Below are 16430 nucleotides of genomic sequence, written 5' to 3'. Positions count from 1 at the left end.
TCCTTTAACATCTGCTTTCAACCTCTTTGAACTCTTTGTACCTATTCCCATTATGATACTGACACACTGCATTGTAATTATTGAAGTCTGTTTCTTAAGTAGACTATGAACTTCCTGAGACTGCAGCCCACCTTATTCATACAGTATTCCCGACATGTCGCATGATGCCTGGCTCAGAGTAAGTACTAAATACATATAATGAAATGACAAAAGTTGCGAGGCACAGTGGCACATTCCTGAAATCCCAGCTACTCAGGGGACTGTGGCAGGAAGATCACCCATTCAAGGCCAACCTAAGCAATTGTGAAATGCTGTCACAAAACAAAATTTAGAAAAAGGGTTGGGGGTGTAGCTCAGTGGTACAGCATTGGCCTGGTATGCACAAGGTCATGGGTTCCATCCCTGGCATTGGATTTTTGGGGTTCTGGGGATGGAACCCAGGAGTACTCTACCACTGAGCCACATCCTCAGCTCTTTTTATTTTTAATTTTTTGTTTATACTAGGGATTGAACCCAAGGATGCTTAACCACTGAGCCACATCCCTAACTCCTTTTTTATATTTTATTTAATTTATAGACCAGGTATCACTAAGTTGCTTAGGGTCTTAGATATAAAGGCCATAATGATATTTTTATATCTTTTTTAATTAATTTTTTTTTTTGGTGGTGCTGGGGATCGAACCCAGGGCCTCATGCTTGCAAGGCAAGCACTCTATCGACTGAGCTATCTCCCCAACCCTCTTTTTTAATTATTGATGAACCTTTATTTTATCATTTATTTATATGCGGTGCTGAGAATTGTATTCATGTGATCCCATAATAGGCAAGTGCTCCACCACTGAGCCACAACCCCAGCCCATTTTTTATTTGAGCCAGGGTCTCACTATGTTGCTGAGGCTGGCCTTGAATTGTGATCCTCCTGCTGCAGCCACTGGGATTATAGGTGTGCACCACTGTGCCCAGCTGAAGAGTATTTTTTTTTAAAGAGTATTCTTCTTCTTCTCCCCCCGACCCACACTTGGTGCCAGGAATTGAATCCAGAGGCACTTAACCACTGAGCCAAATCCCTAGCCCATTTTTATTTTTTTCTGTTGAGACGGGGTCTCACTAAGTTGCTTAGAGCCTTGTTAAGTTGCTGAGGCTGACTTCGAACCTGTGATCCTCCCGACTCAGCCTCCCAAGCTGCTAAGAGGTGTGTGCCACCACACATGGTTTAAGAGTATTCTTTTTTTTTTTTTTTAATTGTGGGGGAGGGTACCAGGGATTGAACTCAGGGACACTCGATCACTGAGCCACATTCCCAGCCCTATTTTGTATTTTACTTAGAGACAGGGTCTCACGTAGTTGTTTAGTGCCTCATCATTGCTGAGGCTGGCTTTGAACTCACCATCCTCCTGTCTTAGCCTCCCAAGCCACTGGGATTATAGGCATGCACCACCATGCCCAATTTAAGAATTTTTTTTTTTTTTAGTATTTTTGACAGTAGATGAGAGAGACTGGTCTGAATTGTGCCGTGCCCTTGAATTTATACATTGAAGTCTCAACCTCTAACCTGATTATAGTTAGAGACAGGCCTTTAAGAAGCTGATTATGAGGCAATCAAAGAGGCCTTCTTAGAACAAGAAGAGACATTGGTGATCTCTGTCTGCACAAAGAAGGAAGGCCATGTGACAACTTAGCAAGATGGTGGCCATTTGCAAGCTAGAGGGAGAAGCCTCATCAGAAATCAACACTATTGACACACTGACCTTGGACTTCCAGACTCCAGAACTGTGAGAAAATAAATTCCTGTTGTTTAAGCCTGTTGTGTTTTTGTTATAGCGTATCTCCAATGAAGGTCAGAATTCACGTCAAACTGGTAAGAATGGGTAGGGAGTGGGCACGTGACATTTAGAAAGAGGATAGCTTTTTTAAAAGTTTATTTCAAGAACTTTGTTTTTTACTGGTATTCCAAAAAAAGGTGGGTCAAAGTACAAAAAAAAAGTCAGTTGAATAACAGTGTAGGTTTAGAAATCACAGCGCAGAAGCAATGTACAGACAGCACAGATAAACAATCCAACGTATGCAATTCTGTTCAGTTTCTTTGCTTATTTTAAGTATTTCTTTCCCCTCCTGTACAAAATACATCAAAGCATGCCATGAGATCAGAAAAAGAAAAGAGTCTAACAAATGGTTACGAGGAACAGACTCTGTACAAGAGGAGATAATGTTTCTTCTCCCCGCCCCCACCCCGCTTCCTCTCTTCTTGCCTCTGCTTTATGTTAGTTATTCTGGAGACAGTTCACCTCCAAGTCGGCCTGGTCACCTTTGCCACCCTCAAGTTTGGGTGACATGGAGTTCTGGATGTTAAATGACTCCTCCTCTTTCAGGCAGGACTGAGAACTTCCTGGATTTTGTGGGGAGCACTAGGATCATCCTGGAGGAAGAAAAAGTTGGGGAGGGGAAGGAGACAGTGGGCAGAGCAATCAATAATCACCTAATTTTTTCCTAACTGGCTGAAGACAACAGAGCTTAAAAAAATTATATATATATATATATATATATATGTATATATATATTATATTATATATATTAATATATATATATACATATATATGGAGAAAAGTTCTAAGACTTGAATAAACCAAACGTAACTGAAGTAACTGACCAGCTACTACTTTTTAGGAAAGTCATCCTTATAAGCTTACAAGCAATGGCCAGATACAGATAAGAAGTTGACAGGTATTCAAATACCTGTAATCTGGGCCACTCAGGTCTTCTCTTGGACAGAGATTAGGGAGAAGAACAGCCACTTTCATTTGGCTCAGAGACCTTTAAAGTCTCACACAAGGAGCTCTGTTCCCACTAGTGTCTTGGTCAGGGAACACAAGAGGGGACACAGAGGACTGTGCTCAGATGCACACTCTCCTCAGACAAGCAGACATGTCCCCCAACTAGCGGCCAAAGACCTGTGAGCCTCCAGTAGTCAGAACTGTGCTGGGAAAGATGTTCCTCAACCCAACCCCCAGAGTCCGGCTGCCCTCTGCTGCCTGCCACTGCCTCATATGCTACCTAAGCTGTGGATCCCCCACCTGCTTCTGAGGTACCCCTCTGCCTTCCTGCCATCCATGTGTGTCAGCTGCAGCCCTAGAACAAGCTCCTGAACCTGACCTGAATTTGCCAGTGAATTTTTCCAGGGAGTCCACACTAGCACACAGTCCTCCAGTTTCCATATTCTGGGTCCTCAGAGGACTTCTGCAGTAGGTCTTGCCTAGCTCTTTTCCTTGAGGACCCCCAGAAGGGATCATACCCAGAGAGATTCTGTGGGCCTCAGTTTTTTGTGTGTTACCCCAAAGAGCTATCGTTAAGTACGTGGAACTAAGCTGATCAGAGGTGGATTCACAGATGCATGAAGGATGGAGAATGTTCCATCTGACCATCTAGCTAAGACTATTATTTTTTTTTTCCCCAAGACTACTCTTTAACCACTTAAGAAATTCAAGATAATTGTCATGCTTCATGGCCAGGCATTCTCCAACCAACTCTGGGGAACTCTGGTCCATTCTACTGCTGTGCTAGGTTAGGGGTGGGACAGGTTGGGAAAAGCTAGGGCTTTTCATGGTGCTACACATACAGCACTGTGGGTATGGGAAAGCTCTGCCATAGCCTTGCTCTCTGCATTTCCAGAGGCCCAGACTGGACATGATTTATAGATAATGGGGGGACACAAGTTCCCCATTCCAATGAGACAAGAGGAAAGGACTTCATAGAGTCCCAAGGCAGACTTGAGGTGCAGCAGCTGCGTATAGGACACACAATGGCACCTGACTTTGTCAATCACTGTTTGGAGGGAATTAAAAAAAAAAATTGCAGGGGGTGGGCACAGTAGCACATGCCTATAATCCCAGTGACACTGGAGACTGATGCAGGAGGATCGGAAGTTTGAGGCCGGCCTCAGAAACTTAGCTAGACCCTATCTCAAAATAAACAAATAAAATGGGCTGGGGATATAGCTCAGTGGGAGAGCTCAATCCCTAGTACCAGTAAAAGTATAACAAAAATCCCCAAAAAACCTGCAGTAAAAAATCTATATACACTGAAATGGAAAGATTTCTAGGCAACATAGAAACATGGTATATGTGTGTGTACATTTTGGTTATTTTTTGGGGGGTTGGTTGAACCCAGGGCTTCATGCATGCTAAGCACATGTGCTACCACCAGCTACACCCCGAGCCCAGCCCATGTGTATGATTTTGGAGAGGGACGTGGGTTGAGGTGGAGCAGTATTTATTTATTTATTATTTTTTTATTGTGTGTGCTTCTGTACTGTTTGGGGAAGATGCTGGATTGGAAGCTTCAGAGTTGAGGCCCCTTAATGATCATGGTAGGATGGACTTTGAGGCACACCAAGCCTGCAAAAGGACAATAAGGGTCTATGCTCATCTTTCTTCTTACAAGGATGCAAACTGCTCTCCTGTTTTTCCAGAAATCCCCCACATTCATTTCATACCAGATACCTTTTGGGCATATAGGGCACAGGAAGATTCCAAAACGTGAAGAAAAGTGCATCAAACTGACTCCTTAAACTGTGATGTCACAAGAGGGGGCCGCCATTCAACTTGGTCCCGTCCAGGGCTCACAGCATTTGGAAAGATGAGAAAATTGCCTTCTGTGCTGAGGTGGGAGAAGCAGATCCTAAAAGAAAGGAACAGAGGGGACTGGGGTTGTGACTCAGTGGTGAAGTGCTTGCCTAGCATGTGTGAGGCACTGGGTTCGATTCTTAGCACTGCATATAAATAAATGAATAAAATAAAGATCCATCAACAACTAAAAAAAACATATATATATATATATATATATATATATATATATGAATGATGAAAGGAACAGAGGTATCCAAACAAGGCTCTTAGGCAAGCCATGTGCCTTCCACAAAAAGAAAAGGTGAGGGAGTGTCTGAAACAAGACAGAGCTTTCTAGCCAGAGTATTTCCTCCAGAATTGATCTGCTTTTTATTTTATTTTTACCTTCCAGTACTGGAGTTTGAATCCAGGAGTGCTCTACCATTGAGCTATATACATCCCCAGCCCTTCTTAAAAACTTTAAGGGCTGGGGTTGAGGCTCAGTGGTAGAGCACTCACCTAGCATTTGTGAGGCCCTGGGTTTGATCCTTGGCCCCACATAATAATAAAATAAAGGTACTCTGTCCACCTACAACTAAAAACCAAAATGTTGGAAAAAATTTAAATTTTGAGATAGGGTCTCTCTAAGTTGCTGAGGCTGGCCTTGAACTTGAAATCCTCCTGCCTCAGCCTCCTGAACAGCTGGGATTATAGAAGTGTACCACGGTGCACCTATTTCCTGTAAAGTCTAAGGTCGCCAAACTCTGTAGCAGCAGGCTGTTGATGTGGCAGATGTACTTAGTCACAGGGGAGCAGGATAGACATCTGACATAAATCCTGGAAACCACAGAGGGCCCCCGCTCCTCGTGTTCCACCCCAGCCATATGGATACACTCCAGCCCAGGATTCAGGCCTGGATTCCCATGTGTCCAGGTGCAAAACTCTGTCAGAAGGGGACAGTCAGTCACTGCCTTACTGTACACATGCAAAAGCAGTCTGGAAAGGAGGAAAAAAAAATGTGAATAGGGAAAAAATATCACTGAGGGGTACTACAAAGTCTCAGGAATAAAGCAAACTCCTGGAAGGTCTGTCAGGTCTCAGGAGGATCATTTATCTGCCACATTCCCTCGACAGCACCGCCATGAGGAGCAACAGGGCAGCTCAGCCTGGGCAGTCTGCCCGTGGTTTCAGGTGACTTCATTCACATGGTGCACCTGGAGCAGGTCCAGCTTCCTGCACTCCCTCCAGCCTCCTGATGTCCCCTCCCAAAGCTGGCTGCTCAGCCACACAAAAGACTCACATAGGCTCAGCCTGTGACCCATGCTGACAGCACCTCACCTCAGCCCGGTGGGCTCAGAGGAGCAGCAGAGCACGGGAAGCCACTAACATAGAAACCAGAGTGGGCCCTACACACAAGACCCAAGGCAGCAGATTTTTTTAAATAAATTTTTTTTTTTTTTATTTTTGTATGAGGGATGAACCCCGGTGCTTAACCACTGAGTCATATTCCCAGTCCTTTTATATTTTGAGACAGGGTCTTGATAAGTTGCTGAGGCTGACTTTGAACTTGTGATTCTCCTGCCTCAGCCTCCTGAACTGCTGGGATTATAGGTGTGCACCATTGTGCCCAGCTAATTAAATGTTTTTTTGAGTGCAGCTAGTAGAGATTATTGTGATGGGGTAGGAAAATGACCCACTCAATCTACTTTATTTAGAAATAACCCCTCTAGTAAGAGAAATAGAATGTTCAAAACTTTCAGGCACATCAATATCAAACAGGAAGTTGAGGATGAAAGGAGAGGCTGGGGAAGGCTGACCAGCAGGTCAGACTCTGAGCCCTTCTCTCCTGGTACCATGTGGAAGTGGACAGTGTGGTGGCTGTAGCAACAAGCAAGGCTGCATTTCACAATAGAGTGGCAATTTTTCCTTTTCCTTTTGCTAGGGATGGAAGCCAGGGCCTTGCATGTGTGAGATGCGTTCCCCACTGAGCATCATCCCTGGCTCCAGTACACCCATCCTAACTGGCCACGCTCACGAGACCGTGACTGTGATCAAGTTTGGTCTGTAGGCTGGGTGGGGAGAGCGAGAGCATGCAAAGGTCCAGCAGCTCACTCCCGCTGCACGGACAGCCATCCCCTCATACGCACAGTGCTTTACAGCGTGGAGAGGATGCTGAGGCTGGGCATGAGCTGGGAAGGACACCAGCTGAAAATGATGCTTAAGATACAAGAGGGGCCAGGGACCACCAGAGCCTGGTCCTGCCTTTCCCTGAGGGATGGCCATAATGCTGTTCCAGCTGAACCCATGTCCCCTTCTCAGGCAGAGTCCACTGTGGCTGTCCACCTGTGATCTGGTCCTTTTTCAAGGTTGCCACCGTCTGAGCTGAGGGTGGGCAGAAGCTTTCATGTATAGATGCCCCACCTTCTACATGGCTGGTTAATCCACAAACAGGAAGTCTCTGCACAGGCTCATGCAGCTAAGTCCCCCAGCAGGAGCTATCTCCTTCCTGTCTTTTGGGAAGGGCAAAGACATCCATGTTTGTAGTGTCAGAAACACAAGGGTCAGAACCTTTCCTGGGGAGCCTTGACCTCTGCCAGGTAGGAGCAACTGCTATGGACAAGGGGTGCCTTGACTGGCCATATCTGCTGCCCCCATATACAGGATAGCAGGTCCAACCATGGAACCAAAAGAGCTGGTGGTGGGCTGTTGTCACTAGTGATCAATAAGTGTTGACTGAATGCACAGCACTGCAGGGGGCTGGATAGGGAGGGAGGGAGCGGCCTGATGAGTGAGACTCTGTCCTGCCCTCAAGGTGCCCACATTCTGGTGGCTGGAGTTATGTGCTTATCCATCTTAAAGCTTTAGACATCTCGTTTCCTTGGTTATTACTTATATCTTGATCTTAATATTTTGGTGCACACCAAGTGGAATCATCTGTTTTCTATTCTTTGCATCAAAGATATCAGGAAAAAAGGATCCTTTCATTTCCTACTTAAAGTGACCTTTCTCTTCCTCTGCCAGGCCATTTTTCTTTTCTGTGACCAAGGCCACATTTACTATCATTCTCTCTTTTCCCTTCTGGGGCTACAGTTTCCCCATCTACAAAAAGATGAGTGTCTAGATCTGTGCTGTTCATGTGCCAAGGGCTCTACAGTCACATGCTGCTCGTGGTTGTTGTAGTGGACAGTGCAGATAGAGGACATTCCTGTCTCACAGGGAGCCCCACTGGACAGCACTGCCCTAGACTGGCCAGGTCCCAATAAGGTCCGATACCCCCACTACGTCAAAGAACTTCTTCAGAATTTCCATGTATACTCCACTATCTTAGTCAGAAGAATCTCAGGTTAGTTCCTTGACTGATTTAATAACATATATATCTTGAAGTACAGAGCTGCACTAAGTGCAGAATTCTTGGACTTAGATATGACATGGCTTCTATTGACTTTCAAAAATCTCTAACAGTACCCAGTATTTTAATGACTGGCTTGGTCCAGGTCATATACCTAAGATAGTCTTTTTGGAAAATGGTCTACTGGGAACTTTTATTGAATTTCAGTTGATATTTATGAATTCATCCTACTAAGAACAGAATTACTCCCAGGTTTAAGGTTTCACCAGTATTCTGTGGTACCTTGGCCCTGACAGTTGTGTATAAGCCTGCCAGTTGTTTGGGTCCTCAAATAGGATCAAGGACGGAGGGGGGTTTTCCACCTGTCCCAAAGGAAAACAGTATTTGCTGCAATGACCATTGGAACCTATTAAGACTAGCAATGAATGCAGAGCCTTTCTCCTTGATGTGAAAGTAAAGACAATCAGACTTCTAAAGTATAGATGAATCTAAAAATCACAAGTCGACCTTGGAAGAAATCTCTACTATCTATGAAACCCTGCTGTCAGAGGCCAGACATGGTCAAGCATCTCTTTCCACCTTCACTGCTCCACCGGGTTGCCCTAAGCTGACCTCCAAAGCCGCCTGCAGACTTGGCATTCTGAAATAGATCAAAGGCTTGGGTTGGGGCTGAGGCATGCATAAGGGTAGATGTGAGGAAGACAAGTTACCTGACAGATAACGTTATCATAGTGGAGCCAAGGCACGGGCATTGGGGGAGGAGATACGGGGAGTGTCGCAAAATTTCCTTACATTTGGGTGAGAGCCCTCAGCAATGGTGGAGAGGGAGAAGTTATCGTTGTGGAGCTCAGATGGAGTCCGGAATTTGCTGGTAGGAAAAAAGAGAGACGGGAAAAACATAAGTGACATAATCATGGCAAAATGTAATGATAGAAGTTAATCTCAGTCTCATGGGTCAAATACTACATTTTGTTGAATGCCAAGGGTTGGACTAAGATGCCCATTATTTGATGTTGCATAAGAAAAAACTCTGCCACTTAAACCATGATCCAATACTTTGTTATCACCTTGGTTGTTTTTTTAAAAATATACTTGAAGTATCTTATTTGGACTTCAGATAAAGAACTGACAGCGATATGAACAGCTATGACCATGTTTGTGCATGCAAGGCAATTACAACTACATCAAGACTACCATCTGGTTAACAGTGATTGTAAGATGCCAGCAATTGTAAGACACAATCCAATTTCAGAGATGTTAATATGTGAGCAAAAAATATGCATCTTAGAATCAATCAATTTCAGCAGTATCTGCAGAGCTCTGAGCACATGAAGTATCATCAGGGCAGTAACTGGGTTCAGGAAAGAAAGAAGGTATGCAGAGAAATAAGGGAGCGCCTCTGCAAAACACAGAGCCCATCAAGGGAAGGAGACCTGGAAGGAGAACCTGATTCTGCTACAGCTCTTGCTTCTCCTCTTCTCTGGAAGTTGATCCTTTCTGCCCCATATCCTCATCAGCAGCTGCCCAGATTTAGATGGTCCCATCCCCTCCACCCCACATACCCACCCCCTTGGTGTAGGCATGAGAAGCCGACATGCCTCTGTGGGAGTGACCACGTGCCCAGATACACCCCCGCCTCAATGCACAGGCACAATGGAGAGGCCCTTCTGGCCCCATGGCAGTTAAACTGAAATGCCGCGGGGCTGCCGGCATCTGCACATTGCATGAGTCCACCCGGACAGGAGCAACAGATGGTGTTTTGTCCTTTTTTCAGGAGCCAGGGAAGTCCTTCAGTTACATTCTCTGGAGGGTGTCTCAGGTCAGAGGGATTAATGGGGTGACAGGTTGAAAGGGAATCAGGGTCAGTTTGCATCAAATGTCTCTTGGGTCCAAAGAAGCTGAGCTTCAGTGTCCTCTTTTTGACTTCTGTGAACCTTTAGAAAGGTATTCATTTTACTTCATAAGAATAATTCCCTCACAGTGCAAAGGGTCACATCTGAAAATTCAAGACCTAGTGTAATGGCAAATGTGTGCTCTCATGTGCACACACAGGTGTGACTCTGCAGAAGAGCTGATAGCCATTCTGGAACCCTGGGTGGATGCAGCAGAGAAAATGAACCCTGGCCCCCTCCTCCGTCACAAAATTCTACTCAGGGGAGGTAAGGGGATTTCCTTAACTATTTCTGTTTGGACCAGGGGTTGACTAGTTTTTAAAAAGCAATGCAAGCCAGGCACAGTGGCACACACCTGTAAGCCCAGTGATTTGGAAGCTAAGGCAGGAGGATTTCAATTCAAGGTCAGCCTTGGTAACTTAGCAAGACCCTGTCTCAAATAAGAAATAGAAAGGGTTAGGGGTGAGGCTCTGTGGTAAAGTATGGGGGGTTGGAGGGGTGAGAAGGGGTGGGAAGTAGTGCATTGTGGTGCTAAAGCCATTTTCTTCAGCATCCTGAGGGGAGCTGGTATAAGTGACAGCAGATTTGAGGGGGATGAAGTTACGCCAGGCTGATTGTGAGCAAAATCCTTGCACTGGCCACTGGTTGTCAAAGACCAGGGAAGCAGATGCTGTCTGGCGGGGTGGCAGACCGAATCCAATAACTTGCTTGGAGACTAGGGCTGGGACACGCTCTATGCTGACACCTTTTCTTTAAGTACTCTCTATCCTGAGTAGGGGTGCTGGGAATGTTGCCGGGCAGCTACAGTGTGCCATGGGGGTTTCACCTCTGCTGCAATCCAGCACATCTGTTATGAAGGGATAAGCCTGGGAGACTCTTCAGCATGAACTAAACAGCTAGGGAGCAGAGCAGGTGCCAGAAACTCCCATGACGACATCCCTGGATCAGGGATCAGGCATCTCCCACCAAGAGGCTGGGTGGCCGCAAACTCACTTGGTCTCCGCAGCTTGGTATTCTCAGTCTTGAGCAGATAGAGTTTCTTGGCAAGAAGACTGTCATCATTGAAGAGCAGGAGCAGCACAAGGGCTGCAGAGCCTACGGCCACGCACATCACCTGGAAATCGGTGATTGATGGACTCGCAGCGCATCCCCTTGTGCCAGATGTAGTCCTGTGTGTTGCACCTGCAGCAGTGACAGTGAGACCGCGACTGAGGGGCAGCTGCAGCCTGGCCTGGGCCTGACCCCAACATTCATTTTAATAGCCTGCACCTAGGACCACCTGGGAGGAACTGCAATACCCCTCAAATGCACAGATCTCAAAGCTAGTATTCTCCCCCTTTTTTTTTTTAATATTTTTTTAGTTGTCAATGGACTTTTATTTTACTTATTTATATGCAGTGCTGACAATCAAACCCAGTGCCTCATACATGCTAGGCAAGCGCTCTACCACTGAGCCACAACCCCAGCCCTCTCCCCTATCTTTACAAATCTTCAATAAAATGGACCAGGCTGCTCTGAGGTCCATGATATAATTAGGTAACCAGGAACAGAGAAACCGAGTGAATGAAGCTGAGTAACATGCCTGTTACGTGACTACAACTCAGTGAAGACAATCACAGGATTCTCTCAGACCTCTGCCCACCCTGGTCTTTGGGTGAAAGACAGATGAGACACAAGACGAATAGGAGCTATCACTACAAGTACGAGGCCCTTCCCCCGAACATGAAAACCTATATGTTGCTTCGCATCTCATCTAGTTCATGTAGTTAACCAGATACTGAAAAATAAGGAACTGACAGGCAAGGACAATGCAAGGATGGATGTATATTCTCTTCCGACCCCATCAGCCCCCAAACTTCTGCCCCTAGAGCTTTCCAATACTATGAGACTGTCACGCAAGTATAGTGAGAATCAACCTTCTGGGTGGGTTTAGTCCTTTTGTTGAGTGACTTTCTCCTGCCCTTGGGGACATTCCCAGGCTCCAACTCTTCCAATGACATTGCTGTTTCCATGGGAACCAGGCTGCTTCAAAGAGGAAAGATGTGGAAGGATATAGAGCAGGCAAAGGAGGGAGGACATGAACTCAGGGTGAATGACAGACAAGAAAGGGGCCCAGAAATGGGGAAATCATGCACCAGAGAACTGGCTACTCTACAACCAGAATAGGCTGGAGAGAAATGGCTAATAAGCAATTCTTCTTTGTTTTCCCACTGAACCTCTGCTGTCATAGGGGAACTATCTGTTTGAGGTTGCCAGGGAATGCAGACCCTCTAAGTGGGGCCCTCTAACCCTGTGTTCTAGAGAAGTCTAGCCTTAGCTCTCATCGTTTCCCTGCAGTGGGTCAGGGTGACAGAGACAAAGGCATACTGCAGTCTGCAACTAAAGGCTCAGCAGTCTCCTGTGAGTGGAATGCAAAAGCAGTTTTCAAGCTGTGGGCCAGGCCTGGGTGTGCACAACCAGAGCAGGAGTCTGGCAGGGAGGCCCCAGTGTGACCCTGGAGTGGAAGCTAAACTAGGATTGCTGAAGTGGGCATGTGGGGAAGTCCTTCTGAGGCCCACTGGTAAACCCCTGATCGGCAGATCCAGGTAGCTTAGTGAGGAGGACAACCTTGTTCCTCTACTCAGGAATTCCCTAAGAGCTCCAGTGGAACTATTATAGATCTTCAGAGGCAGCAAGACCTCTAAATTCATACACTGATGGGAAGCTCATTTTGAGGGTGAAATGCCAAGCCTCCAAGATGATAAAGGATGATTTTGCACAGATTCCACAGATCCCAGGCTGAAATCATCATTATGGTTCCCCAAACTAAAGTCTGAAGAGCAAAACCACAGGGTTTCCCCATATTTCTGGTAGTCCTTAACCAGCTGGCAAAGCCTTACCTCCTCCTCCTAACTTCTGAACCACAGTACCTTCTCTTGGCAATGGCTGGACACTCCAACCGGAACTTCGTGGTCACATCATGTGTAAGTGACCCTAGCGTTGTGACCATTTATGAAAGAACTTTCACAGGAGGGAACGGGGACTGGAGCTTTGAGTGTTCACCCCTGTCATTCTCCTATCACAACATCAGCCCTTAAGAAACCGGATTCTTCACAAACCTCTATGAAGAACAAGAAAAAGAAGCATCGGGAACGACAGTGACAAAAGGGACTCTGATAACAGAAATGCTCCTCCTAAGACCAAAAGAACCAGCCTCAGAGGAGAGTGAGCCCTCCACTTCACTCCTCTAGGACCTATAAAGAACCACCCAGATCATCCCTGACTTGTGATCCTTCCAGAGTAAGGCAGCAAGTTCTCCAGCAGGTAAATACCTCCCCCAAGGACAGTTCCCAAGAGTGAGGTGACTGGGGTACTGAAGAGGTGTGGGATGGTGCCTGCAGATAATGTCCTCATAGATATTCTGAACTAAATCTTAGAAGCCATCGCGGACTTGGTATCCCAAGAGAGACAAGTATCAACCACGGGAAAGAAAAAGAGTCACTATCCAAAATCAAAAACTGCCACTCTCAGTTTGATTTCACCCGTGAGTGGCTGCTCTTCTGGGTCTGCTTCTGAAGTTGTCACTGAATTCACCATGCCCATCTATGAGACACTGGTTTGGAGGGAGCACTCGGCTGTCTTTCCTCGGCCCTCCTTGGCCATACTAATGGCCAGCACTCTCCAACAAAACCCTTCAACCCTGCAAAGGTCTCTTTCCAAAGTTCTTAGAGAAGTCCCTTCACTTGCCTTCAAAATTGAATGGTGTGGGGTCAGGTAGAGGACTTATAAAAACTTATTTCTGAGGAAGCTCTCTGGTGATGAGACCACAGGAAGTATATTTTAAGAGGTAATTCTGTAAAAGAAATCTGAGTGGGATCTTTAATGACCTGGGAATCCTGTGAATGTACAACCTCTTGGAAGTTGTGCCCTTCTTTCCACCGCTGCTTTTGCTGGATCTGCCCCACCTATACTCTTTTAGCCCTCATTGCCTGCCTGCCATTCACTTACCTGCAGAAGGCCCTATGTTCTCCACCAGGTAGCACTGGCCGCCATTGTGACAGTAACTTGGGAAGAGGTCGCACACTGACCTGCAGGAGCCATTGTGCCGCACGAAGCCACTACGGCACTCAGTGCCATTTTCATTTGAGGCCAGGTCCCGGCTGGCTCTCCTGGGCGGGGCCTGAGGGCAATGCTGCTGCTGGGGACCATCCCCAGAGTATGCTGTGGAGGAACAGCATGCCACCGACTGGTGGGCTGGCCTGTCCCGGGCCCCACACCAGGCTTATCAGTGGGCACAAAAAGGTCACTGTCATCTTCTAGGTCTCCTCCTCCCACTGCATCCTTGTCCTCGTCGCATCTTCCTCTTCCTCCAAGTCATCGTAGAAGGATGTGGTAGGATAGAAATCAGACTCATCAAAGGGGGTGAAGTCATCGTATAAGTCAAGGAGGCTCCAAGAAGGGGTCTCTCCTTCGGTATCAGGGTGGTTCTCTGAGGTTCCTGGTGACCCTGGGAAGCTCCCTAGGTCTGCACCACGACCCTCACTGTCCAATCCTTCAAAGTAGTCGATGTCAATTATATCTGAGGCTGGTTGGGCTCTGGTGTACCTTGAAGTGGGTCAGTGGGCTCTGGCCCTTGAGGGTCAGGTGTGCTGCCTCCTAGGTTCAGCCAAACCTCCAAGGGGCTCTCCTTGGGGAGTTCAGGACCTGGGCTCTGCTTATCAAAAGCAGTGGGGGAGGGTGGCCCACTGGCTTCAGTAGCCTCAGAGGTGGCAGGGGCACTGTCCGACTGCCCAAAGGCCCCGTCAGGAGCCTGGAGAGTAGCTGGAAGGGCCTGGGCATCACCGCTACCAGTCTCTGCGGTCACTCCGCCTAGGCCTGGGCTGTCGACCTCTAGCCAGGCGGTGCCAGTCACTGCAGCTGATGACTCTAGTGCCTCCTCAGGCCCGACCCCAGGGCCCACAGAGGCCAGCTCGCTGCCAGGGGCCGTCCACAAGGTCTCGCCTTCACCAGTCCCAGGCAGGCCCGCCTCCTCCCGCGTGTCATTAGCATGCGGTTCCCACGACAGTACACTCCTTATTAGCTCCTCGGCCTCAACCGCGCTTCCTGCCTCACGTGCTATGAGCAGAGAGCGAAATGTGGCGTCAGGATGGCATATGGAGCCTAAACCCAGTAGCCTGCCAGATCCTATCCTAAACCAGGGTTCCCTTAGGCAACCTCTGGGTTCCCAGGGCCACACCCACCTCCAGTCCCGCCCCGGCCTGCCTCCTAAGCTAGGAAAATACACTGTCCCTATTTCCTAGAGGACCCATACTGGGTGGTCCAGAAGCCTCACCCTCGAGAGAGGGGGCACAGATAGCCCACTTCCAGGACCCTCCTCAAAGAATCTCTCATGCCCCTCCCCACCTCCAGGCCTCACCCGCCTCAAAGCTCCGCCACCTTTAGGCCCCGCCCCGAGGTCTCACCCAGGCCCCGCCCCCACCAAGGCGCCCCCAGCTCGCCCATCCCGTGGCCTGTGTGCTGGGCTCTGGTGGTCCCCGCTGGTCTGCCTCCCGAGAAACCCCCACCGCCTCCAGCGTTCCTTCCCCCACCCCCGGGTCCCAGGCCAGGCGGTGCCCCGCCCCCTGCCACCCCCTCGCCGGACTCCACCTGTACCCGAAGCCAGCTGGAGGCCGGGATGGGGCACGAGGGCGCTGGGGGCCCCAGCCTCAGTCGGTACCTACCCGGCACGGCCCCAGTGGCGAGGACCAGCGTGGCCCCCAGAAGCAGCAGCAGCGGCGGCGGCCCCGACCCGGGCCCCCCGCGCCCGGCTCGGCCCATGGCGCGGCGCCCCGGCCGCTGTCCGCGGTCCGCCCGCCTGGCTGCACCCTCGGCTCGCCCGGCCGGCTGCGCCTCCCGCCGGTGCCGCGGCTGCCTCAGCCCACGGTGGGCAGCGCCAGCAGCCGCATTGCCGCCGTCCGCCGCCGTCCCGGCCCGCCGCGCCCCCCGCCTCCCGCGCCGCCGCCGCGCGCCCCGCCCCCGGCCTCCCGCGGCACGCAGCCGCTGACACCGCCCCCCAGCCGCCCGCGGGGTACGCGGAGCGCGGGGCAGGCGCAGAGCGCCGCGCGTGGCGCGAGCCGACAGATGCACGCGCGGGAGAGCCGCGCGCGGCTGCCGCCCGCCCTCCTAGTTAAGAGCCCGTAAGGGCCGTGGCCCGGGAGGACCCACCCGCCACGCGGCTAGCAGGAGGTGGGGACGTCGCGGGCCCAGGACACCGCCAGCTCGGGCGCAGCTCGGAAGGGCCGCAGGAGCCGGAGCCCCAGTCCTGGTGTGAAAATGAGGCGGCCCGGGGCGCACAGATTCTCATGGGTTTGTGTGCCAAACCCGTGCCCTGGGTGGGAAGGTGCTCTGGGAAGCCTCGGCTTCTCCTCAAGGGAGGTGCGGACGTTGGCAGAGCCTGGCAAGGGGCGAATCCGACGGCCCAGGCTCTAAGCGGATCAGACCTAATCCGACCGCAGGCAAAGCCATCAGCCCAGATCCCGCCCAGCCAGGCCTGCCGAACGTCTCCGGGGCAAGGGGTGAGGCCCTCTAGGACTGCCACTTGCTTCAACTTCTCCGCCTCCCTTGGGGCAG

General features: G+C 49.3%; 1 protein-coding gene across 1 annotated transcript; it reads right to left on the bottom strand.

The window, feature by feature from the left end:
- Positions 1 to 1410: 1410 nt before the first annotated feature.
- Cspg5 (chondroitin sulfate proteoglycan 5) lies at positions 1411 to 15800 on the bottom strand. Its single transcript, XM_047532382.1, is given in 11 exon segments — positions 1411 to 2377; positions 2380 to 2416; positions 8661 to 8684; positions 8686 to 8818; positions 10832 to 10971; positions 10973 to 11033; positions 13838 to 13982; positions 13985 to 14176; positions 14179 to 14412; positions 14415 to 14936; positions 15542 to 15800. Coding segments are annotated over 11 exon segments (1701 nt in total). The 5' UTR covers positions 15639 to 15800; the 3' UTR covers positions 1411 to 2261.
- Positions 15801 to 16430: the final 630 nt, after the last annotated feature.

This window comes from Sciurus carolinensis, chromosome 17 (assembly GCF_902686445.1).
Source record: "Sciurus carolinensis chromosome 17, mSciCar1.2, whole genome shotgun sequence".
Lineage (NCBI taxonomy): Eukaryota > Metazoa > Chordata > Mammalia > Rodentia > Sciuridae > Sciurus > Sciurus carolinensis.
The sequence above is the reverse complement of the archived record's forward strand: the minus strand, read 5'-3'. Positions and strand labels throughout refer to the sequence as shown.